This window comes from Gadus morhua, chromosome 20 (assembly GCF_902167405.1).
Source record: "Gadus morhua chromosome 20, gadMor3.0, whole genome shotgun sequence".
Taxonomy (NCBI): Eukaryota; Metazoa; Chordata; class Actinopteri; order Gadiformes; family Gadidae; genus Gadus; species Gadus morhua.
The window spans coordinates 14,360,986-14,383,487 of NC_044067.1; the positions used below are offsets into that span (position 1 = coordinate 14,360,986).

Sequence of the window (22,502 nt, forward strand, 5' to 3'; positions counted from 1 at the left end):
GTGACTTCCAGCAGAGGGGGATATTGACATTTGGGAGAGTCCCCCCCCCTGGTCTCTTATGTTGTTCCTCCATAACTTAACTGTTTGGGCCCAAGGGTGGGGGGGCCCAAACGCATGACAACAGACGAGGATTGTAATGGCGTGTTTGAGATGCCTCACACCACCCGCACGAGTTGCTAAGTGGGAAATCTCACAGCTTTTTTGCGGCTATTCACGGAGGAACGCCACCTTTTGGTTGGTCCCACAAGGGATTCATAGAATCAGCTGAGTACAGTGAGGTTGATCGTACAACTAGGAAAGCAAAGTTGGCTGCACCCATAAAGATATTCATTTTCTATGTATTTGTACCACGTTGGTCATTTTAATGTAGATTTTAAATGCTCTTACACACATGATTACATTGCTAGTTTATTCCCGTCACCAATTTATGCATTGCACGGCCTTGCTGGCAATGCAATTCAATGTAAAGTTGTGTTGTTTGTTTTCGTGCTGGTTTTCTAAAGAGGCTAACGTATCTAACAATAACAATGACTAGCTAATTACTCACGAAGACAAACGGGAATGCTATAAGTGCTGCAAGCCAGGAAATTAAGTCACACGAGTAACTCGGGCGGTTGTATGTTATATGTTAAATCGTTATTTGTTGGGAAGGAGCAGAGGCTGGTTGATGCAGGAGGCCAACCGGGTTGGTTAGGAACAATTAAGGCGGTGGGAAATGACAACACCGCTGTAGTGCCAGTATATAATTAGACTGTGACGATCTGACGAGGAAGGGTTCAGAAGCCATGGTTAATAAGCAGGAAGTGTTGATTGTGATGATCCACAGCTGTGTCTGTTTGAATAGGAGAAAGGAGGAGTCTGGAGAGGTTGGAATCCGCTAGCTCCGCCCACAACAGTAAAACATCGACAGACAAAACACACAGAGTGATCCTAGCTCCCGCTAGTATCCACGGCAGATGCCATAACAATCACTTGACCTTGGCTGGGACTAGAGATTATCCCAACACATACTGTATTACAAAGAAACTAGATATGAAACTAAAATGTTTGTTTATTTGTTACCAGAGAATCACCACCACGCAGAGTGGTTTATTTTGGTTCATTGTGACCAGCTGATAGACAGGCTCTTTGATTAAGAGAGAAACTTTGTGACTGGGAGGGTATATACTTATGTCTTGCACTGGAAGTATTGGCTCCAATCTGCGATGACACTATGTAGATGTCAAATTCGACTTTCAGAGTTCAAAGAAAGGTCATCATAATAACCAACCGACTTTTCAATAGCAAACTCAATTGTGGCAGTCAATATTACATTATGTCCTATTGGTGTCAAATCCTTTGGTTTTGCATTTTAATTTGTGGCAACATTTCAATGCTTCATACCACGTCGACAAACTATTGTACAATTATACGACGGCGGCATGGGCTTTGATCACACAGTCCATTTTTTAAGATTATTTTTTTCTTTTTTCAGCAGTTGCCACCAATGCCAATGCACCAATTTTTATTTTATTTTTTTCCAAATCTTAGCGAGGGAAGCCCACTATCTCAGGGAGTTGCAGGATCAGCTGGTGCTGTAGAAGGACTGATGAGAAAGAATGGAATATGAATTGTAGAAATATTGCAAAGGCTTTATCCACCTTCTCTATACCACAAGACGTTTTCCTGCGGTTTACGAGACACTATAATTCAAAAGTCATTTTTAGCTCTAAGACGTTTGAATAACCAGTCAATTATATTTTTATGTTCACGACTGTATTCCAGAATGTATAAGACAAGTATTCTTTCCTAGTCAATAGGCCAAACATTGATTATAGCATGGTTTCCGGTTGATGGCTGTAACAGTGACTATAGTCACTGCTGTTCATTTTTTGTTCTGAAAGATATAGTCAAGTCAAATATTCAACTTCAATAAGTATGTACATTTTTTTAAGATGTATGTAGGGATTGAACCAAAAACTGTTTAAACAACAACACAATACCTCCACACTGACTGTTCATTTTACAATGAAGATTTTCAAAAGTCAAAATAAATTGACTTATTTTCATTAATCAAACAATACCTTTGACCCACTTCTCACACCATAGTGAAGCATGGACACTATGTCTGTGAACTCATCGAGGGATCAGTTGGATTAAGTAGCAGCAAGGAGAACCTCAGGTGGCAATCTGCTATAATTTAGTCATAAATCAAACACATTAAAGCTGGTCGGGTCTCCTCAATGGAAGCAAGCATAAATGTAATGTGGTAAAAGTGTATGGAATTCATTTCATCGCTAAATGTATGGATATTATTTTGATTCACAAGCAGTCCGATACAATATTAAACCAGCATTCAGTATCGGTTAGAACTCAATCCTGGCTCCCTTGGTTTTGTCAAATGTTTTTTACCTAAACCTCACTGAATATAACACGACAACAATATCTTTGCAGATTGGAGGCTTTTAATGTCAATGTGCATACACACTTAAGAGTGGACTCTGGAAGAAAGTTTGGAATGGAAAAGGAGTGGAAGGAGAGAGAGGTTTTAAAACTTGAGATGATGATCTAAGGCTCTCAAAACCAAGAGATGGTTTTCATTCGTTCCATCACGGAATTCCTCCATGGTGGATTCTAGAACTCTGTGATCCTGCGGAAGGAGCCCACCCCAGGGGAAGGCGCGCCCCAGTCGGTGTAGTTGTGGTACTCGCCACGATCCAGGAAGTACTGTTGCCCCTTGAAGTTTGGCTGCTCGTACAGGGCCCAGGCGCCGTCCGTCACCACGCAGGAGTGGAAGTCGCTGAACTTGAACGCCTCTGAGACCGATGGGCAGTCCTCGGTCCACTCTGCACTTTGCCCTTCGAAGTCCTGCTCATCGTAGAACTTGATCTTCCAGGACTTTCCATAAACCTGGAAAATTCAAAAGGACACAGGCGAAGAAGAGAATAAGATGTTACAATCATAATTTTTCTTCATTGTTTAACTAATGCTGTCCTCTCTGTGTGTCCATCGCTGTTGATTGATTTATTGGCTGTCTTCCTGGTTTCCTCCACCTATAAACGGGCATGGGCAAACCCCTGCCAAAACATGAGCCCTTTATCTCTCCTTTTTGTCTGTTGGCCTTCCACTAATTACTGCCGGATCAGTGCACACTGGTATTTTGCTCGGGTACTCTATCGCACCCAGTTATTAATAAGACATTAAACTCCAGTTAAATATGTACAGGAACACTCTAATCGAAATATAAACAATCGCAGTGGTGCCCTGGAGAGTGACTATACCGTTTCGCTCAGCTTACATTTTTGATGGAGCGACAAGACTTGATGTTGTCATTGAAGCTCATCCACTGCTGCTGATCAGGGTACTCCCCTGGGCTCAGGATGTACTGGTAGCCCACGTAGTTGGGCCGTTCGTACAGCACCCAGCAGCCGCCCTCCACCCTGATGGAGCCGCAGCGGCTGAAGAAGGAGCTCAGGTCCGGGCAGTCGCTGCTGCACTCATAGCACTGACCCTGGAAGTTCCTGTCCTCAAAGAATATGATCTGTAGGGAAAGGAAACGTGCTGGTGAGTGACCGTTGTATGTTGCACAGTTTTGTTAAGCTGCAGCACAAAGACATATGCATGTCTAAAGATCAAAATAAAAAAGATGACCACTGCAAACAAAAGTTGATTGTGGTGGAAATATTTTTAGTTTGCGATCCTTACCTTCCCCATTCTTAATGATATTGCTCCGCCTTTTTTTTTAACCAATTGGGGTTGGGTTAAACCAATTTTATTTAACCTTTACTTATTCAGGTAGATAACACAATCAGATAAAAACCAATCTCTTTTGGAAGGGTGAGCTTCCAGCCAGCTGCAGCTTGGTTGTGCTATATATCGAAATGCAGAATGTGCTGACAGGAGGATGCCATTGACATCTAAATTAGCTTGATTTGCATATCAGCAGAAAATACTTTTTAGTTTGATTTCAAATGTATTATATCAAAGATTGGCCCGAGGTGAGAAGTGAAATGTATTAAGGCAATTGGCCGTACTATGTGTACGACTTTTACTTTAGTACCCGGAGTAACTAAAGGTTTCTGATTCTATTACTTTTTACGACAATATTTTTTTTAAGTTTTTATTTAGTGCAATGAAATTGCTCTTAATGGAACGGCGGACAATCGCTTAATGGTATAGGCAACATTTCATATATTAAGAAATGTATTTCATACATTAACAAGTGCATACAGTAGAAATACTATTGAGATTTAAACTCGTATGACTAATATAAGTTAGTTATTAGCACTTCTAGCTAATAAGAAATTGATTACAAAAAGTCTAACAAATTTGTAATAAATTACTTTCTATTTAATAGTGATGCAATCACCAAAAATACAGCTGCAAACAAGCTTAGTTTTGCATTCACTTTGCATTCTTCTTCAACCACAGACAGGTCTTGATTTAGATAATAAAAGCCTTTACAAACAAAAAACTAGAAAGCTGATTCATGTGCTATACCTATATCAGGTATGAATCTACCATAATTTCTGCATCATGGTTGTACTGAACAAAATAATCTCCCGACCTAAAAGCATATTCCCTGTGGCTTTTATTTATAATGTTAAGGTTTACACCAACATTTTGGTATATTTGATCAGTGCACTGCTCACACACACACACACACACACACACACACACACACACACACACACACACACACACACACACACACACACACACACACACACACACACACACACACACACACACAATACTTAGTAAAACTACAGATATTCACTTTGTAAATGTTATTTATGTCCTTTAAGCATATGAACAAATACAACATGTACCCCTCTCATCTTGAACTCAACTCTCTTTTTAGAATGCGCAGTGGCACAAATAAAGTGAACAGCAATTGCATATGTGCTTATTCATCAGGTTCAACATCATGTGAATGACAAAACCCTGCTACCGTATCAGTACAAGTATAAAAGGGCCCCAGCAGCCATGGCTTTCTGACAGAACTGCACATCAACAAACCATCAAACATGGGCAAGGTATCTATGAATTTTATTTTGTACCATTACATTACATTTATTTAGCCAACGCTTTTATCCAAAGTGACTTCCACATTGTACATTTAACATTGCAGCTACAACCCAGGAATTGCAGCAACATTCAATTAATCAGATAAACAAACTGCATCAAATGCTGCATTTTAGAAACAATTTAGAAAGTATATTTTTCTCCTAACTAATGTGAAGGATTTAGCTGAGACTAACAGTGACAATAGTCTGAACAGCTATATAGAGTGCACATCATCAATCTAAATTGGCATCTACATTAGCATTGTAGAGTCACTGTTTTTGGCAATGTTGCAGGCGCTTCTATCCAAATCAACCTTAAATGATTCCAGAGATACAGATCATTAAGAACTGTAGCAGGTAGGGATGAGGCATCTTGCTCATAGATGCAAAGAGACTGTAAACACTAACCGAGAAACTTTTGGCTCAGAGTCTGATACCATAGCCTTGATAGCTTGTATCAGTCAGCCCCCACTTCCTTTACTGGCCATAAAATTTGTTAAACGTTTCAATTTTGAATCTCATTTTCCAGATTACTTTCTACGAGGACAGGAACTTCCAGGGTGGCTCCTATGAGTGCATGAGTGACTGCGCCGACATGTCCTCTCACATGAGCAGGTGCCACTCCTGCAAGGTCGAGAGTGGCTGCTTTGTGATCTACGATCGCACAAACTACATGGGCAACCAGTACTTCCTGAAGAGTGGAGAGTACCCCGACTACATGAACATGATGGGCATGTGCAGTGGCATCAGATCCTGCCGCATGATCCCCATGGTAGGTATCAGAATAAAGGAAAGATTAACACACAACTGGTTTTACTCATATGGATTATATTTTAACCAATTGCGTCTTCTTCTTAATTCAAAAACACAGCACAAGGGCCAGTACAAGATGAAGATCTACGAGAGGGAGAACTTCGGTGGTCAGTCCAATGAGATGATGGAGGACTGTGACAACATCCAGGATCGTTACAGCATGTCCGACTGCCAGTCTTGCCACGTGATGGACGGACACTGGCTGACGTACGAGCAGCCCCAGTACAGAGGCAGGATGATGTACATGAGACCAGGAGAGTACAGGAGCTTCAAGGATATGGGATATGATGGAGTTAGATTCCACTCTTTCAGAAGAATCATGGATTCCTGTTAAGAATAGAAAGGAATGCTGTTCAAGCACATAATTGCTCATGCTGTGTGGACTTGTAGTACCTTGTACAATAAAAACTTGATTTAAATCCACAAATGTCCCTTTATTCTCTTTATATCTCTCTGCTAATATGGTACAGTATTCTGTCATACATTCTGGTGCATTAATTAATACACCAGAGCCTGTAGAAGAAAAAGCAAAGCAACATAATGGTAAACTGTTTAAATATTGCAAGCTTCAATCATTGCATGACATAACGACTATTTTAATCTCATGAAGAGGTGCATAGACATACTGGGACTATCCCTGTGAGATCATCTAAATATTCACGGCTGCGTCTCATAATGAATATCAACCTGAATATCAGTCGAGTTTCAGCTAGGCAGCAATAGTTATCCACCTCTAGGCGTGGCCGTAATGGTGTCAAAAAACTCAGCAATTTTTGATTTGGGTAGAAAAATGTGTATGAAGTCGGAGATAAATCATGATCATCCAATCATGTTTCCTCAAACATAAATCACACAGCGTTATCATCTTATTGCAAAGAAATTGTATTGAGGGAGGGGCAAATTATAGGTTGTTTATTTTAAATGTCTTGCTTCCGTCTGCTGTCTCTCTCTTTACAACTGTCAAATATAGAGCAGCTTTGAATACAATTATACGGCTAGAAAGGAATGGAGACTTAGACAGATGCTTTTCTCTAAGTCAATCAACTGCAGTCTATATCATAGAAAAATTCTCATTGGGAATGATCTATCTATAGACAGAGATGCCACGACAGCTTACCTTCTGGGAAGCTGCTGAGACATTTACCTGCAACACAAGTATAGTCTGTACCCTTATTTTGGAAATGAAGCAGATAGAAATTAAATAGATGCAGGCCTATCAATTGATTGCAGGATTGCTTGGAGACTTTAATAGCCATCATATAGAATGGGGCTACAGTAGCTCCAGTGCTGGTGGTGACTTCCAGGTAGACTGGGCCTCTACTTCTGAGGCGACACTCCTATACGATCCGAAGGAGCTGCACTTTCTATTCTGCATGAGGGAACAGCACCACCAATCCAGATCTGGAATTGGCAAAATGGAACAACAACCAGCCTCTCCCTGTCATACACATCCCGGACATGTTCACCCGGTCACAACATCGACCATCTCTCATCACCATCCCATCCCTTTTCCAACCATTGCAAGAGAGGAATGCCAAGAGGTGGAACTACCGCAAGGCAAACTGGGCAGGCACTTCACGACACTATTGAACAAGGCAGCTGCTGGCCTACCATACCCGTGCCACAACAACCCAAATGATGCCTACGACTCGTACTGCAAGATGCTGCTGGCCGCAGCCAAAAAGAACATCCCAAGCAGTATACCAAAGCCTACGTTCCCTGCTGGGATGATGAATGTGAAGACCTACTTCGCACCCATGCAAAAGCACAAGCCAGCGTAGACAGGGACAAAGCAGCAGACGTCTACGCTGTAGGCTAATCGAGAAACAGAGGCAACGATGGACAGGGACTGTGGAATCAATCGACTTCACACACGCCAGCCGCCGGGCGTGGCAGACCATGAACAAGCTGACTGGAATGTCAACAACTCCAGTACAGTGTTCCATCACCAAAAAATCCATTGCGTCACTCCAGAAAAGTAATGGCCACTTCTAAAATGAGGAAAAGGACCTCGCCAGAACAACGTCAGCGAGAGTCCTTGAGCTGTTCAGGGCCCCCAGGATGCAATTTCAACCTATCCCCTGATTACACAACACCATATATCACACAGGCCGTCCAACGCCTTAAGACCATAAGGCACCAGGTTTAAACAGAATTAACCCGGAATACATTAAACACCACGGCAAGAAGGGAACCGACTGGCTGTGCTCTTTTCCCTCTACATGTCTCCAACATTCAAAGCTGGCAAAGATCTGGTACCTTGCCAAGGTAATCGCCCTGCTGAAGCCAAACAAGCCAAGCGAAGACCCCAAGGGATACCGGCCCATCTCATTGCTCTGCATTCCATACAAGCTACTCAAACGTATTATCCTGGCGCGTCTCAACCCAGTGTTCGAACCACAGCTGCCTGAAGAAAATCTTCCAGGCTGGAGGGAAGGCCGGCACCTTTTTCCTGGACCAAACAGCAGCATTTGACATTGTCTGGCTGTGTGGACTACATGTGAAGCTTCTGGGAACTATCCCAGACAAGCACATTGTGAGCTTCATAATGGAGATGCCGAGTACCGCAGCTTTCGGCTATACACCAGCAACGGCCAAAGCAGTAGGGTGAGAAAGCTCAAGGACGATGTCCCACAAGGCTCAGTGCTGGCACCTATGCTGTTAAACATCTATCTCCACGACCTATCTACTACACAATCAAGGAAGTACGGCTATGCAGATGACTTGGCCATCCTACTGAGTAAGCCATCCTGGGAAGCAGTAGAGGAGGGCCTCTCTGGAGACATGAACACCCTGTCTTCATACCTGAAGAACTGGCGCTCTTATTCTCCTTTGTGCATTCCATACTATAAACAATATTGCTATTGTTGGTTTGATTTCAATTATATAACTTAATTTGAAGGGAAATACAAAAATCTACTGCTACACCCCACATGCTGATTCTGTATCTCATAGCGGTATTAAATAAGAATAGAAAAAGTATAAAATAATGTTATTCTAATTGAAAGGCAAAGTTGGATGTTGTCGGTGTGTCAATTTTTTATAAATTAGGTAAAAATGGTTGTTCAGTTCATGTGCTGATTTTTGCTTTGAATTGTCACCCATTCGGTAAAGTATGTTGTCTTCAACTTCCTTATTGAATATTGACCAATTGATCATATAACATAAAAAAAGGATTTCCCAATACGGCCCATGACTGTGCCTTGTGTTGTTATGCAATTGTGAGTGGTTGTAATGTATATGATTAAGGCAATTATCATAAGACACAAGGCCAGCTTTTTTATAACTTAAATTCAATTCAATTATTTTATAATATTGTTGGATTTCTGTAGTGTACTGTAAATGATACAGTATGTTTGGAAGCTTCTGTTGTTCTCCTTTTGTAAGAAAACAATACAGTGCAGAAAAATGCATTCGCACTACACATGTATAGAGTGTTGGATAACCTGCAGTTGCATAATCCTTTTAACAGCAACACCGCTCTGCATGCCGCTATGATGCTTGGTCAGGGGTTTGCACAATTAAATCCCTACATGCCGTTTAGCGCAAACAAGTATAAAAGAAAGAGTTACAACGTTGAGAATTCAGAACATCCAGAGGCCCACCAAAACCTGCAACCATGGGCAAGGTAGGCATCTCATCTTTTCCATCCTGTAGTAAAAACCACCTGTGAAAAAATTGTAGCTTAATACCCATCTTCTTTCAGATCATTTTCTACGAGGACAAAAACTTCCAGGGCCGCTCCTATGAGGGCACGAGCGACTGCGCCGATATGTCTTCTCACCTTAGCAGGTGCAACTCCTGCAGGGTGGAGAGTGGCTGTTTCATGGTCTATGAGAGGAACAACTACATGGGAAACCAGCACTTCATGAAGAGGGGAGAGTACCCCGACTACATGAGCATGATGGGCATGGGCAGTGGCATCAGGTCCTGCCGTATGATCCCCATGGTATGATATACAACATTTGCAAGATAAACGGTTATTTTATCCCAGTTGTTTATTGAGTAATCCTTTTGAACTGATGGCTAATAACATTTCCCATTATCCATTGCAGTACAAGGGCCAGTACAGGATGAAGATCTACGAGAGGGAGAACTTCGGTGGTCAGTCCAATGAGATGATGGACGACTGTGACAACATCCAGGATCGTTACCGCATGTCCGACTGCCAGTCCTGCCACGTGATGGACGGACACTGGCTGATGTACGAGCAGCCCCAGTACAGAGGCAGGATGATGTACATGAGGCCCGGAGAGTACAGGAGCTTCAGGGATATGATGAGCGGCCAGAGGTTCATGAGCATGAGGCGTATCACTGATATGTGTTAAGCATCCCCTTTTGCCACCATGTGAAAAAAATTTGTATTCAATTAAAAATTTTATGAATTCATCCATTTCGTCAGCTTCGTCTCATCCATTTCTTCTGTATTAATTTAGTATTGACAACAGAGGCATAACTTGGTGGCATGTTTACCCTTGGTGCCTACAGTTATTATAAAATGAATTATAAAAATGTTCAGAGGAAGGCAACTTTAATTAAAAACTTAAGGACTTCCTACTATAATGTGTTTCTTTGTTGCTTTTCTATCGTGTTGCTTACCTGACAACACCGATTTTTTTGCTTGTAACATATGTTAATATATATAATATAATAAGATACAAAAAGGAAGAGGAAAATACCTTAAATAGCCTACTTGAAATGCGGAATATGACATTTTCAACTTTGGTATTAGTGTTTCCCTACTGAATTGAGTTTTTGCAGTACCTTAAAGGACAAAGTAAATATATGTTCCTCCTTTAATCTAATGTACACATTTTACTATATATTCTGTCCATGTTTGTTCTGCGACCAGGATATGTCGATAAGTTACGCCATGGGTGCAAATTTGAATGACAGGCAGCGGGGGGATCAAAGGCCAGAGTTGGGCAGCCGTGACAATAAAATAAGACTACTGAATAAGCTTTTGCAAGAACCTGCATTATCCTACTAAAGCTAAAACTCCTATTTGGCAACAGATCACAACCTCAATAAATATTGCCTATATTTTGTATTCATTGTATTCAGTTATAATTTTTTGTATTATGATTAATTATTATACATTTTGTTTTCATCATGTTTTAATCACGTACTCGCTCGGTGAACCAAGAGCAACAGTCTTATCCAGTAGCGATACTGGAAGGAAAATTTGATTTTGAGAATATGTTTTCGTATTGGAACAATCAAGGCAAGGAATGGCACTAGATTTGTTGGGAAGGTTAGAGATCGGCTGAGGAAAAACTGATAATCCTCCATCTATAAAAAAATATACAGAGAATATAATAAAATGGTTGCCAATAGTTGGTCCTTTGCACTTGTTGCCCCTAAGCAGAACTAACAAGCAACTCTTAACACAAACTTGAAATCCATCTTTCTTTTGACTTTATTAAATCACATGTTAAAGATTGGGGAGGAGACCTCGATTTAGACCCAGGACTAGTTGGAGAATTCATATCTCAACACTGGCCTGGGAATGCCTCAGGATCCCCCTGTCAGAGCTGGTCAATGTGGCCTGGTAAAGGGAAGTCTGGGGCCCCTTGCCAGAGCTGCTGCCCCGGCGACCCGACCCCGGATACATGGTTTTGAAGATGAGGATGTTAAAGATTTCGCCATTTTCTGAAAAAGTAGTGAATTCTGCTTATCACTGGATAAGCCATTGATAGAGCATTATCTTATGTCAAAGATGTAGACATATAAAGTTGACTAAGGCTTTTAAATGTAACGATTTCAGCCATAAATAATAGCAGCCATATATGGCATACAGTTACAACATGCACATAATCAATATCAATGAGGCAATCAATGTAATTTATTCACTCATTGTATTGTACTAGAAAGTAAAATTGAGCTATTTCAGAACAATTTTAAGCAGCAAACCGTTTTTCAGTTTTAAATTCTAATTAAATGTGGAATAATTTATAACATAAATACACACTATTTAGTATTCTGGTAAAAATATATATCATATTTTCAGGTTTCCCATGACCATTCAGTATTTTAGGAAACCTAACCTTGTTTGATAATTTAAGCATGCAATTAAAAAATATGAATCAAGAATCAAAACATCATTGATATATCACATGCTTATAAATAAACGTTATTATTTAATCTTATATTCAAACCCACATTAAGAGGCAGCGACGCTTTCAATGAACACGATTATAATAGGAGAGTTCGACCTTGTTAGAGCATGAGTAAGCCTCTGTATGGATTTCTATAGCATGTTGCTTGGTCAGTTGTTTGCAAAATAGGGGTGTCAGGCAGTGTTTGAGTCTGTTCTGGTATAAAAGTATGAGTCTGACACAGGTAGGGTATCAGTTCACCAACCGATCTCTGACAGACCTGAGTAACCAAAGCAATCATGATGGGCAAGGTAAAACATTTTTTAATGTAATGTATTTATATAAATATATAAGAGTTATACATTATATATTACATTATTTAATATACATGGTTTAATGATAGTATATTAACTGATGGCTGATTTTCTTTCAAATAAATACTAATCAGTAATGGATAAAATAATCCAGTATTATCTACAATGGTTGACCAATGTTTTGTTTCAGATCACTTTCTACGAGGAGAAGAACTTCCAGGGTCGCTCCTATGAGTGCATGAGCGACTGCTCCGACATGTCCTCCTACATGAGCAGGTGCCAGTCCTGCAGGGTGGACAGCGGCTGCTTCATGCTCTATGAGAGGAACAACTACATGGGCCAGCAGTTCTTCATGAGAAGGGGAGAGTACAACGACATGCACCGCATGCAGAGCATGGGAATGATGTTTGACAACATCAGGTCCTGCAGAATGATCCCCTTTGTAAGAGAAGTAACCGATAGTTCAAACATTACTCACTCCCAGTTCAACTTCTACATCTGTGTTTAGTGTGTATGTTCATTTAGGTTATGAGTCTGCTCACATTTTTCTTTGAATATCTGCATCACAGCACAGAGGCCAGTTCAGGATGAAGATCTACGAGAGGGAGAACTTCGGTGGTCAGTCCAATGAGCTGATGGACGACTGTGACAACATCCAGGAGCGTTACCGCATGTCCGACTGCCAGTCCTGCAACGTGATGGACGGACACTGGCTGATGTACGAGCAGCCCCAGTACAGAGGCAGGATGATGTACATGAGGCCCGGAGAGTACAGGAGCTTCAGGGAGATGATGAGCGGCCAGAGGTTCATGAGCATGAGGCGTATCACTGACATGTGTTAAGCATCTTCTTTTGCCACCATGTGTACAAAATATGACAATAAAAAAATATTGATTTCATAACTTTTGACTCATCCATCTCCGTTCCATTGTTGCATTGCCCAATATATAACTACGTGGAATCTTTGTCTTGGATCTTGGTAAACTAAAACAACCTCCAAGTGCATGCCTTGTTGAATAATTATGTGCCAATGAACTGAAAGACAAATTTCTATAAATAATAGGAGGTGATTTCGTTATTATGACATTCTTAATAAAAACCATCAATAATGACAGAAATCTAGTTTTTACATCTAACCAACCTAATGATTTGTGAATTTTAATAACATTAGTTCTCCATCCACAAGAAAGAGCAACTCTTGTTGCTTTATTCTGGACCAACTGCAATTTCCTTATATTACTCAATGAAGTAGTGGACCAGACTATAGAGCAATAGTCTATATTAGACAAAACCAAAGCTTGCATCACTTGCCTAAGTGTATGTGTGTGCATGTGTCTGTGTCTGTGTGTTTATGTCCGTTAAAAGGATATTAAAAAAATTAATACCGATTTACACAACATTTGGTGTGATGGTGGTCATGGGCTGAGGAAGTGCAGATTATATCTTCACGCCAATTAGAAATCATGGGTTTGGCAGTGGGTGTGCCATTTGTGTGTAGTTATATGTCCCTTTGTGAACTAAATATCTGTAAAGGTTGTTCATGGATTTGGTGGGGTTGGTGTACCCGTACCAGGCTGAGGAATAACTGATTCACTATTGACACAAATTGGCAAAAAGTGAGTGTGGCACATTACAAAAATGCACATTACTTCTGAACGGATTGACGTAACACCATAACATTTCATGGCAAGCTTGCTAAAAGGTTGGAGTTCAGGTGAGTAATTTTTCATACCACTTGGCTAGACTTAGCCAATCGCAAAATTGCACATCACTAATGAACAGACCAAACACTTCCAAATTTGGTGCGAAGGCTAGTAAAGGCCGGGAAAGAGTTGTCTGACTCCTTCACCAAGTGTCTGAAAGGGGTGTGGTGGGCATTGCTTAGCACAAAACAGCAGGGTACTGCTAAATATATTTAAGTGTTGCCTCAGAATTTGTTAGTAGGGTTGGTCCCACTCATTAGGGGTTGACCTCCCCAGATCACACTGTTGAAATGTCTCAAAGGATGCCTTGGTGCTGTCGTCCGGGGGCGGAGGTTTGTGCTCTACGGACCACATTTTCTTGTTCACGAAACATTCTCGAAATTGTACATATTTACATTATATTTTGCTTCTCATTTATTATTTATACATTTGATAATTAATTATTTATTGAACATTGAACTATAGAATAACTGCTGTACAAACCTATCTATAAAGAGTACAACAGTGGATTTGATCATATTGCTTTCAAAAGTTGTTTGTAAGCCCATAATGGCCCTAAACATAACTATCAAGTAACTGTAGCCCGAACCAAAATTCCATCGTTCTTTCAAATTTACATGTTCAATATTTAGCAATTGTGCTGAATTGTAGCGAATTCAGTTTATCACTCGATAAGTGAATTTAATTTAGGATCAATTTGGATTGAAGATGTAGACCTTGAAGGTTGATTATATAGGCTTTTTTACGATTTAAGCCATAATTGACAGCAGCAATATTTGACATACAGGTGAATCTGCACATAATCACTATCAGTAACGTAAAACGTTTGTATATTTTATAACATTGCATGTAATACAATTTTTGTTCCAAAAGTTACATTGCATGTAATAAAATTGGGAGTTAACAACATTAGCTTTTTCAGATAGTAATGAATAATTTAACAGCGAAAATTGCTTGAGAATTCCAGTCTAATACCAATTTGTTATATTTCCGCCATTTGTTGAATTTTTTTGAATAAAAACATGAATAAATAATCAAACATTACCAGAAAAACATAATAATCCAACCTAATATTAGAACCATCTTAAAGAGGCTGTGTTGCTTTCAGTTAACGTCACATCCAAAAGTTAAATTAGGAAGGTTCGAGCATGTTAGAGCATGAGTAAGCCTCTGTATGGATTTCTATAGCATGTTGCTGGGTCAGTTGTTTGAACAATAGGGGTGTCAGGCAGTGTTTGAGTCTGTTGTGGTATAAAAGTATGGGCCTGACACAGGTAGGGTATCAGTTCACCAACCGATCTCTGACACACCTGAGAAACCAACACCGCCATCATGATGGGCAAGGTAAAAAATATTTATGTAAAATATTTAAATAAAAATATATATAACAATAAGAAATTATATCTAAAATAATTACATTTTATCTGATTATATTATAATAATTTAAATGAGCTATTTTTAATATATATAACAATCATTAATGGTACAGGGTTCTATTATTATCTTCAATGGTTGATTTTTTTTTGTTTCAGATCACTTTCTACGAGGAGAAGAACTTCCAGGGTCGCTCCTATGAGTGCATGAGCGACTGCTCCGATATGTCCTCCTACATGAGCAGGTGCCAGTCCTGCAGGGTGGAGAGTGGCTGCTTCATGCTCTATGAGAGGAACAACTACATGGGCCAGCAGTTCTTCATGAGGAGGGGAGAGTACAACGACATGCACCGCATGCAGAGCATGGGAATGATGTTTGACAACATCAGGTCCTGCAGAATGATCCCCTTTGTAAGAGAAGTAACAAATAGTTCAAACATTACTCTCTCCCAGTTCAACTTCTACATTGGTGTTTAGTGTGTACATTTATTGAGGTTATGAGTCTGCTCACATTTTTCTTTGAATATCTGCATTACAGCACAGAGGCCAGTTCAGGATGAAGATCTACGAGAGGGAGGACTTCGGTGGTCAGTCCAACGAGATGATGGACGACTGTGACAACATCCAGGAGCGTTACCGCATGTCCGACTGCCAGTCCTGCAACGTGATGGACGGCCACTGGCTGATGTACGAGCAGCCCCATTACAAGGGCAGGATGATGTACATGAGGCCCGGAGAGTACAGGAGCTTCAGGGATATGGGCATGAGCGGCCAGAGGTTCATGAGCATGAGGCGTATCACTGACATGTGTTAAGCTTCTTCTTGTGCCACCATGTGTATAAAATAAAAATGCTATGATTTCATATATTTGCACTTTGACTCATCCATTTCTTCTATAATAAGATGATAAAGTATTTACTACAAATGCATGACAAAAATCTGCTTACATCAATATCCTAGTTTACGTTTCCAGTCTTTTTTTTTTTTTTTGTATCTTACCTCGTAATCATCAATGACATGATTTTTTAAAAATTATTTATGTTTATGATACGCTAAGTTTAGAATAATTTGAGCAATTACATGTACAGCAGCGTGGGGTTTGCTTGTGTCTATGAGCAGGATATCTCTAAAAGCGCATCACATATATAACCAAATTGGTTAGAATGGATATTTCTTTACCAAGGAAAATCTTATTGGCTCTTTATGACAATTGGCTAAATAGAGGGCAAGTCAGCTGGTGTTTCACTTGAGTATGTGTTCTGCCTGGGAACAAGCAATGCACAGATTTGCAACATATTTGATGGGAAGGTTAATCATTGGCTGAGGAATTATTGATTCACATGTCATGCTTATTGGCACAATGTGAATGTGGCAGTACTAATCTTCTGTATAGATTGACATAACACCATAACATTTGAAAGGAAGCACGTCTATGGGCTGGGGGACAGGTGATTTTTTTATTCAAACCACTTAGTTTGGTGAGGAAGTGGGCATGTCCTTATAACAAAATTGCACATAACTTATGAATAGATAAAACACCACCAGATTTTCTTATCACATAACAGCAGGTTAACTCATAAACGTATTGGTAGTGCCACCAAATTTGATCCGGAGGTTGGTCCCAACCATCGATGCTCAACCTCCTCAGGTCACACCCACTAATCGTTTTGAAACATCTCCCAAAGATTGCTTAGCGCGGCTGGCCTTGGCAGAGTCTTTAGCACAACTGAACACAATTTGTTGTTCTGGATGCAATCTTGAAAAATGACATTTTCCACTTTATTTGTCTCATCAATTTATTATTCATACATTTGATATTTAATTATTTACTTATTGATATGGTGTGGACATTTCGAAGAACTGCTTTTAAATAATTTATCTTTAAAAAAAAATTCAGAAGATACAGTGAAATAGTTATTCCTGCTTATCTTTACTAACTCACACGTTGAAGATTACAATTTTTAGCTAAATTGTAGAAAATTCACTGGATATGTGACTTTAACATAATATTAACTTAAATTCTGTCAGGAATCACTTTCATAGACATAACCACTTATGCATGAAATGGTAACACAATTTAGTTTGCTGGTATGGTTCCACTATTTTCTGTTGCTCCCTGCTGTAGAATTTAAATGACATACAGATGTCAGATACAGAATACCATGAGCATACCAACATTTGAAAACAGGGAGAATACAAGCCCCCATGGGGAACATACAGAGCAGAACCAAAGCAGGTGGAGTCTGTGGGTGAAATTCGGCGTGTGTGTTTGAGATGGAAGGTCTTAAATTGACTGCCTACCAGTGTTTGATTGGTTAGCAGTCAGCTGATAGGGGTGCATGACTAGACTGTCCTGACAGAACTAGCTACCTTCATTTGCATCCCTAGAAAGTTGAATATAGGCTCTTAAACGCAGCTTATCACACAGTCCTTGGCGCGGATCTGGGGCTATCTGATCACAATCTGGGGCTGTGACTTCATATATGCTTCTCTCAGGAGAGCTGTTCCAACACACACCATGATAAGTAATAACATTGACAAACTCTGTCTCACAGCAAGACTCAGACGTCTTCATTTAGAGAAGGAGAGGGCTTTCAAGAGTGGAGACAGGGATTTGTATAGACTGGCTAAGTACACTTTTGGAAGGACGATTAAGGAGGCCAAACGACAGGACAAACAATCTAGAACAATTCACAGCCAGTGACTCCTCCTCAATCATTTACTTTGCATAAAGCTGAGAATCACAGGCCTTAAAGTGTATTTCCGGTGAAAATTTAACCCAGGGTCTTTTTCGGCATTAAGACCCATAAAGTAAGCCCTCCAGACTCTTCTTTTTCATTGATATCAAGTCTGGAACTTGCCCTCAAATGCCCGGAGCGATGTACCAGCCCAATTGGCTTCCATGTTATTGGCTAGGGGCAGTGTGAACTCTTCCAAATAAAAAAAATTTAACCACTGATACTGCGAAAAAGAAAAAGTAAAACAGCCCAGCGCGAAGAGGGGAGATTGTTATGTAAAAAAATTGGCGCCTCTATTATCTTATTTATGGTAACGGTAGATGAAGCATTCAAAATGGGACTCTTGCTCCAGCACCTCATCTCCTCCGGCACCTGGATCCTATTTGTGGACTTCTGCTCCTCAATCAAAGCCATCGCCTTAATTCTTCTCCACAACAAGCTATCCCAGCAAAGCTTGTCAAAGTTCAACCCCAGGCGGATCACTGACTACCTGCCAGACAGGAAGAACGTGCCGCTGAGAAAGCTGCTCTCAAAGCCATCAGCACTGCAGCACCACATGGCTGTGTGCTCTCTCCTTCACTCTTCTCCCTCCATCCCAATGGCTGCACCTCTAGCCATCCTTCAAAGCCATCATTGAGTCTTTCCTCAGCTCATCTTTCACCGTCTGGTTTGCTGCCTCCTCAGCCAAGGAAATTCTGACTGCAGTGGATTATTTGGTCAGCCGGGAAGGTCATTGGCTTCACCCTGCCGTCTCTCCTGGACCTGTACCAATCCGGGCCAGGAAGAGAGTAGGAAAGGTCATTGCTAATCCTTGTCATCCCGGTCACCACCTCTTCCATAGACTTCCATCGAGCAAAAGGTTCTCTCAAGACCAAAACCTAGTGGCACCTGAACAGTTTCCTTACCTTTGCAGTGGGTCTCATAAAAAGCACTCCTGCCTCCCACTGACTGGGACTTCGACTCTTACCTCTCTTGTAAAATAAACACGTGAAAAACAAATGTATATAAATCCACACATTTAAATCTGTATTATTGATACTTTTTTTAATCAAAATCGACATGTCTTGTACCCATTTCCTTCATTGTTTCGTAGTCTTCCAGAGCCTACTATAATGTAAAGTACTGAAATAAGTAGTGTGTAAATTTGTGTGTATAGTTGTTACTTGTTTTAATTCTAGTTTTGATTCTGGTTTGTATTTTTGCTAATGTCATTAAGCTTTACGCACTTTATGCACCAGCAACAGAGTCGCTTTCCTTGTACGTGTTATTATAATTGGCAATAAAATAATTCTGATTCTTAAATGTTAAAATCCAGTCATGATTCCTAACAGCAATGTTTGAATTAGAGATAAGACAGAACATAATTACTTTGATTGATAAAAAAATAAGGTATTTTACTAAACTGTGTACTGTAAAGTTAACAACATGAGCTTTTCAGAAAAGCAATAACTTCTTAAATAACAGGCATTATTTAAGATTTTCAGGCAAATACCCTTGCTGGCAACCATATGCTCTACCATGGCCATTTAATAAAGCATTCAACAAAAGATTACAAGAAAATTATTTAAATATATATCGCAGGCTTACCCGATTTTTTTTTTAAATCAAATCTAATAATAAAAACCCTCTTTAAGGAGAGTTTCTTTCAGTTAACTCCCTAACCCAGTTTTCAATAAGGAGAGTTCGACCCTGGTAGAGCATGAGTAAGCCTCTTTATGGAATTCTATAGCATGTTGCTGGGTCAGTTGTTTGAACAATGGGGGCGTCATGCAGTGTTGGAGTCTGTATAAAAGTATGGGCCTGACACAGGTAGGGTATCAGTTGACAAACCGATCTCCGACCGTCCTAAGAAACCAAAACAGCCATCATGATGGGCAAGGTATAAAATATAAATATTAAGTACTTATGACAAACATTATATGACATAAATTAATAATTAATTAATTCATGATATCTGATAAGATAACAACATATTTAATTAAAAATAACAAATATATATTTTTTTAATAATCAATCAATCATTAATGGCACAAGATTTACAGTATATCTGCTATGGTTGACAAATGTTTTGTTTCAGATCACTTTCTACGAGGAGAAGAACTTCCAGGGTCGCTCCCATGAGTGCATGAGCGACTGCTCCGACATGTCCTCCTACATGAGCAGGTGCCAGTCCTGCAGGGTGGAGAGCGGCTGCTTCATGGTCTATGAGAGGAACAACTACATGGGCCAGCAGTTCTTCATGAGGAGGGGAGAGTACAACGACATGCACCGCATGCAGAGCATGGGAATGATGTTTGACAACATCAGGTCCTGCAGAATGATCCCCTATGTAAGAGAACTCACCAAAAGTTCCACTCTTACTCTCACATAGTGCCACTTTTATATTGGTGTTTAGTGTATATGGTTATAGGGGTCTGCTGACATTTTCTCTGAATCTCTGCATTACAGCACAGAGGCCAGTTCAGGATGAAGATCTACGAGAGGGAGAACTTCGGTGGTCAGTCCAACGAGATGATGGACGACTGTGACAACATCCAGGATCGTTACCGCATGTCCGACTGCCAGTCCTGCAACGTGATGGACGGACACTGGCTGATGTACGAGCAGCCCCACTACAAGGGCAGGATGATGTACATGAGGCCCGGAGAGTACAGGAGCTTCAGGGATATGGGCATGAGCGGCCAGAGGTTCATGAGCATGAGGCGTATCACTGACATGTGTTAGTTTAATCATCAATAAAATTTGAACTGACATATATTTGCTTGATATCTTCTTGGTCCTTTCAACTTGATAGCACCTGATTATTCTGGAGATAGCCATTTAGAAAACATATATGAAAGCAATGTTGGAGGGAAATTTTTATCTAAAAGGATACAGGGTACAAAAGTACATACAATCCAACGTGTATTTTAATGTATTAACATTGTCTGTGGAAATTAAAATGGTGGAAAGTTATTACGTATCAATACCTGGAAGGTCACAAAGATGGCAATATTGAGGTCCACATAAAACTCAAAGAAAACATCAGCATTGAAAAATCAAAAAACACAATTCACATATTTAATACATATTTATGTCACCGGATTTAACAAATCATTGACACCTATACAAGAATCAAACCAGTGACTTGTTCTGGAATGTAAAATTGTATAATAACTGGGAAAAATTTATCAAACAACAAACCACCTATGATAAATTAAGCAACCAACCTGATGTGCCTTTCAACTGATTTTCCTAATAAACACCACCATCTTAACCCTGTTCGGCTGCAGGATTCATTCCTCTAATTAAACTACCATCGTCCAAAAAGACAGCATATGATCCAGTTTGTTAAATCCTTGGGCTCTGACACAACATCTGGACATGATGTTGGTTGTATTGTGGCCAAGAGTTCTTACATTTAACCATAATGAATAACCTGTTCTTTCCTAGACTGAGAGAGGCTCATTAAACGTGGTGTTACCCCGATCTATCGCAGCGCAATTTCTGTTCTCCTTCATATGAGCTGTGTTCGCCAGTTAACAATCCACGGAGCGAGAAGAATTACATTAAAGGAACAACAACAAGGACTGGTCAAATAAATGTAAAGGGCCCTATCTTGCATCCAGCGCAATTGACTAAATCACTGGCGAATATGTCGTTGCTAGTTTACAACTCGCGCAGAGCGTTCTTCTCCCTCCTTTGGGAAAGAACAGCTGATACAGCGGTATTAAGTTATACTTTTAAATAAATGCATATGCAAACACTGTACAGTAAACACATATTTTCTTGACACAGACATCGTGTACATGCCCATAACTTTTAGGATTGATGAGCATTTGATCGCGAGAAAACATTGGTTTACCGCAAATGAGTGTTTAAAAGAATGAATGAATGCGGGCGCGCGTGTGTGTATGTGTAAAAGAATCAATGAATGCGGGCGCGCGTGTGTGCGTCCATCTGTTTAAACACACGCAAACTAAACACGTAACGCATAATACAGTCCATGCCATGGCAATGTATATTAACGGGGGGAAACATGCATATTAGGAACACAAGTCGATAACGATAATGCATACAATACTGATAAGAAACAATGTTTATAATGTATTGCGTATATCATTAGATAGAACCACAGTTACCGCATATCATATGTTATATCATGTACGTTTTCTTTGCCAAAATTTATTTGAGGACTCAGTATTTCGCGAGTTGTGGAAGAAAAACTTATTCCATGTGTGAATTAGGCCATATTATTTGGCCATAAACTGAGCCATTTGAAATTTGAAATTAATGTGCATCTGTCTCATCGGAGACTGCAGACGCGCTGTCAAAATATGAACTTGTCCGATTCAAATGCACTCATGCCTCTAAAAGGGGATGGGAGCTGTCACTCTCATTGGTTTATTGCACATTACACCCAAACCACACCTACG

At 40.1% G+C, this 22,502-nt stretch overlaps 6 protein-coding genes across 6 annotated transcripts; 5 read left to right on the forward strand and 1 right to left on the reverse strand.

Moving 5' to 3' along the window:
- Nucleotides 1-2,424: 2,424 nt before the first annotated feature.
- Nucleotides 2,425-3,817, reverse strand: LOC115532967 (gamma-crystallin M2). Its single transcript, XM_030343097.1, has 3 exons — nucleotides 3,685-3,817; nucleotides 3,278-3,520; nucleotides 2,425-2,889 (listed from the first exon to the last, which is right to left on the reverse strand). The coding sequence occupies exons 1-3, from the start codon at nucleotides 3,691-3,693 to the stop codon at nucleotides 2,614-2,616; spliced, it is 528 nt and encodes a 175-aa protein (XP_030198957.1). The 5' UTR covers nucleotides 3,694-3,817; the 3' UTR covers nucleotides 2,425-2,613.
- A 1,122-nt stretch (nucleotides 3,818-4,939) lies between these two features.
- Nucleotides 4,940-6,284, forward strand: LOC115532966 (gamma-crystallin M3). The gene is made up of 3 exons (XM_030343096.1): nucleotides 4,940-5,018; nucleotides 5,578-5,820; nucleotides 5,920-6,284. Exons 1-3 carry the CDS (start codon nucleotides 5,010-5,012, stop codon nucleotides 6,193-6,195), a joined length of 528 nt encoding a protein of 175 aa, XP_030198956.1. The 5' UTR covers nucleotides 4,940-5,009; the 3' UTR covers nucleotides 6,196-6,284.
- A 3,121-nt stretch (nucleotides 6,285-9,405) lies between these two features.
- On the forward strand, nucleotides 9,406-10,250 carry LOC115532968 (gamma-crystallin M3-like). The gene is made up of 3 exons (XM_030343098.1): nucleotides 9,406-9,489; nucleotides 9,568-9,810; nucleotides 9,917-10,250. Exons 1-3 carry the CDS (start codon nucleotides 9,481-9,483, stop codon nucleotides 10,187-10,189), a joined length of 525 nt encoding a protein of 174 aa, XP_030198958.1. The 5' UTR covers nucleotides 9,406-9,480; the 3' UTR covers nucleotides 10,190-10,250.
- Nucleotides 10,251-12,164: 1,914 nt separating this feature from the next.
- On the forward strand, nucleotides 12,165-13,175 carry LOC115532962 (gamma-crystallin M1-like). Its single transcript, XM_030343091.1, has 3 exons — nucleotides 12,165-12,270; nucleotides 12,464-12,715; nucleotides 12,843-13,175. The coding sequence occupies exons 1-3, from the start codon at nucleotides 12,259-12,261 to the stop codon at nucleotides 13,113-13,115; spliced, it is 537 nt and encodes a 178-aa protein (XP_030198951.1). The 5' UTR covers nucleotides 12,165-12,258; the 3' UTR covers nucleotides 13,116-13,175.
- A 2,053-nt stretch (nucleotides 13,176-15,228) lies between these two features.
- LOC115532957 (gamma-crystallin M1-like) lies at nucleotides 15,229-16,216 on the forward strand. Its single transcript, XM_030343086.1, has 3 exons — nucleotides 15,229-15,320; nucleotides 15,509-15,760; nucleotides 15,888-16,216. Exons 1-3 carry the CDS (start codon nucleotides 15,309-15,311, stop codon nucleotides 16,161-16,163), a joined length of 540 nt encoding a protein of 179 aa, XP_030198946.1. The 5' UTR covers nucleotides 15,229-15,308; the 3' UTR covers nucleotides 16,164-16,216.
- A 3,659-nt stretch (nucleotides 16,217-19,875) lies between these two features.
- On the forward strand, nucleotides 19,876-20,844 carry LOC115532961 (gamma-crystallin M1). Its single transcript, XM_030343090.1, has 3 exons — nucleotides 19,876-19,966; nucleotides 20,165-20,416; nucleotides 20,536-20,844. Exons 1-3 carry the CDS (start codon nucleotides 19,955-19,957, stop codon nucleotides 20,809-20,811), a joined length of 540 nt encoding a protein of 179 aa, XP_030198950.1. The 5' UTR covers nucleotides 19,876-19,954; the 3' UTR covers nucleotides 20,812-20,844.
- The last annotated feature ends 1,658 nt before the right edge of the window (nucleotides 20,845-22,502 follow it).

Coding starts and splice junctions, on each gene's coding strand:
- LOC115532967 (XM_030343097.1), bottom strand. Junction 2,890..3,277: donor CTTGTCGCTCCATCAAAAAT/GTAAGCTGAGCG, acceptor TGAATTTTCCAG/GTTTATGGAAAGTCCTGGAA.
- LOC115532966 (XM_030343096.1), top strand. Junction 5,821..5,919: donor CCTGCCGCATGATCCCCATG/GTAGGTATCAGA, acceptor TCAAAAACACAG/CACAAGGGCCAGTACAAGAT.
- LOC115532968 (XM_030343098.1), top strand. Junction 9,811..9,916: donor CCTGCCGTATGATCCCCATG/GTATGATATACA, acceptor TATCCATTGCAG/TACAAGGGCCAGTACAGGAT.
- LOC115532962 (XM_030343091.1), top strand. Junction 12,716..12,842: donor CCTGCAGAATGATCCCCTTT/GTAAGAGAAGTA, acceptor TCTGCATCACAG/CACAGAGGCCAGTTCAGGAT.
- LOC115532957 (XM_030343086.1), top strand. Junction 15,761..15,887: donor CCTGCAGAATGATCCCCTTT/GTAAGAGAAGTA, acceptor TCTGCATTACAG/CACAGAGGCCAGTTCAGGAT.
- LOC115532961 (XM_030343090.1), top strand. Junction 20,417..20,535: donor CCTGCAGAATGATCCCCTAT/GTAAGAGAACTC, acceptor TCTGCATTACAG/CACAGAGGCCAGTTCAGGAT.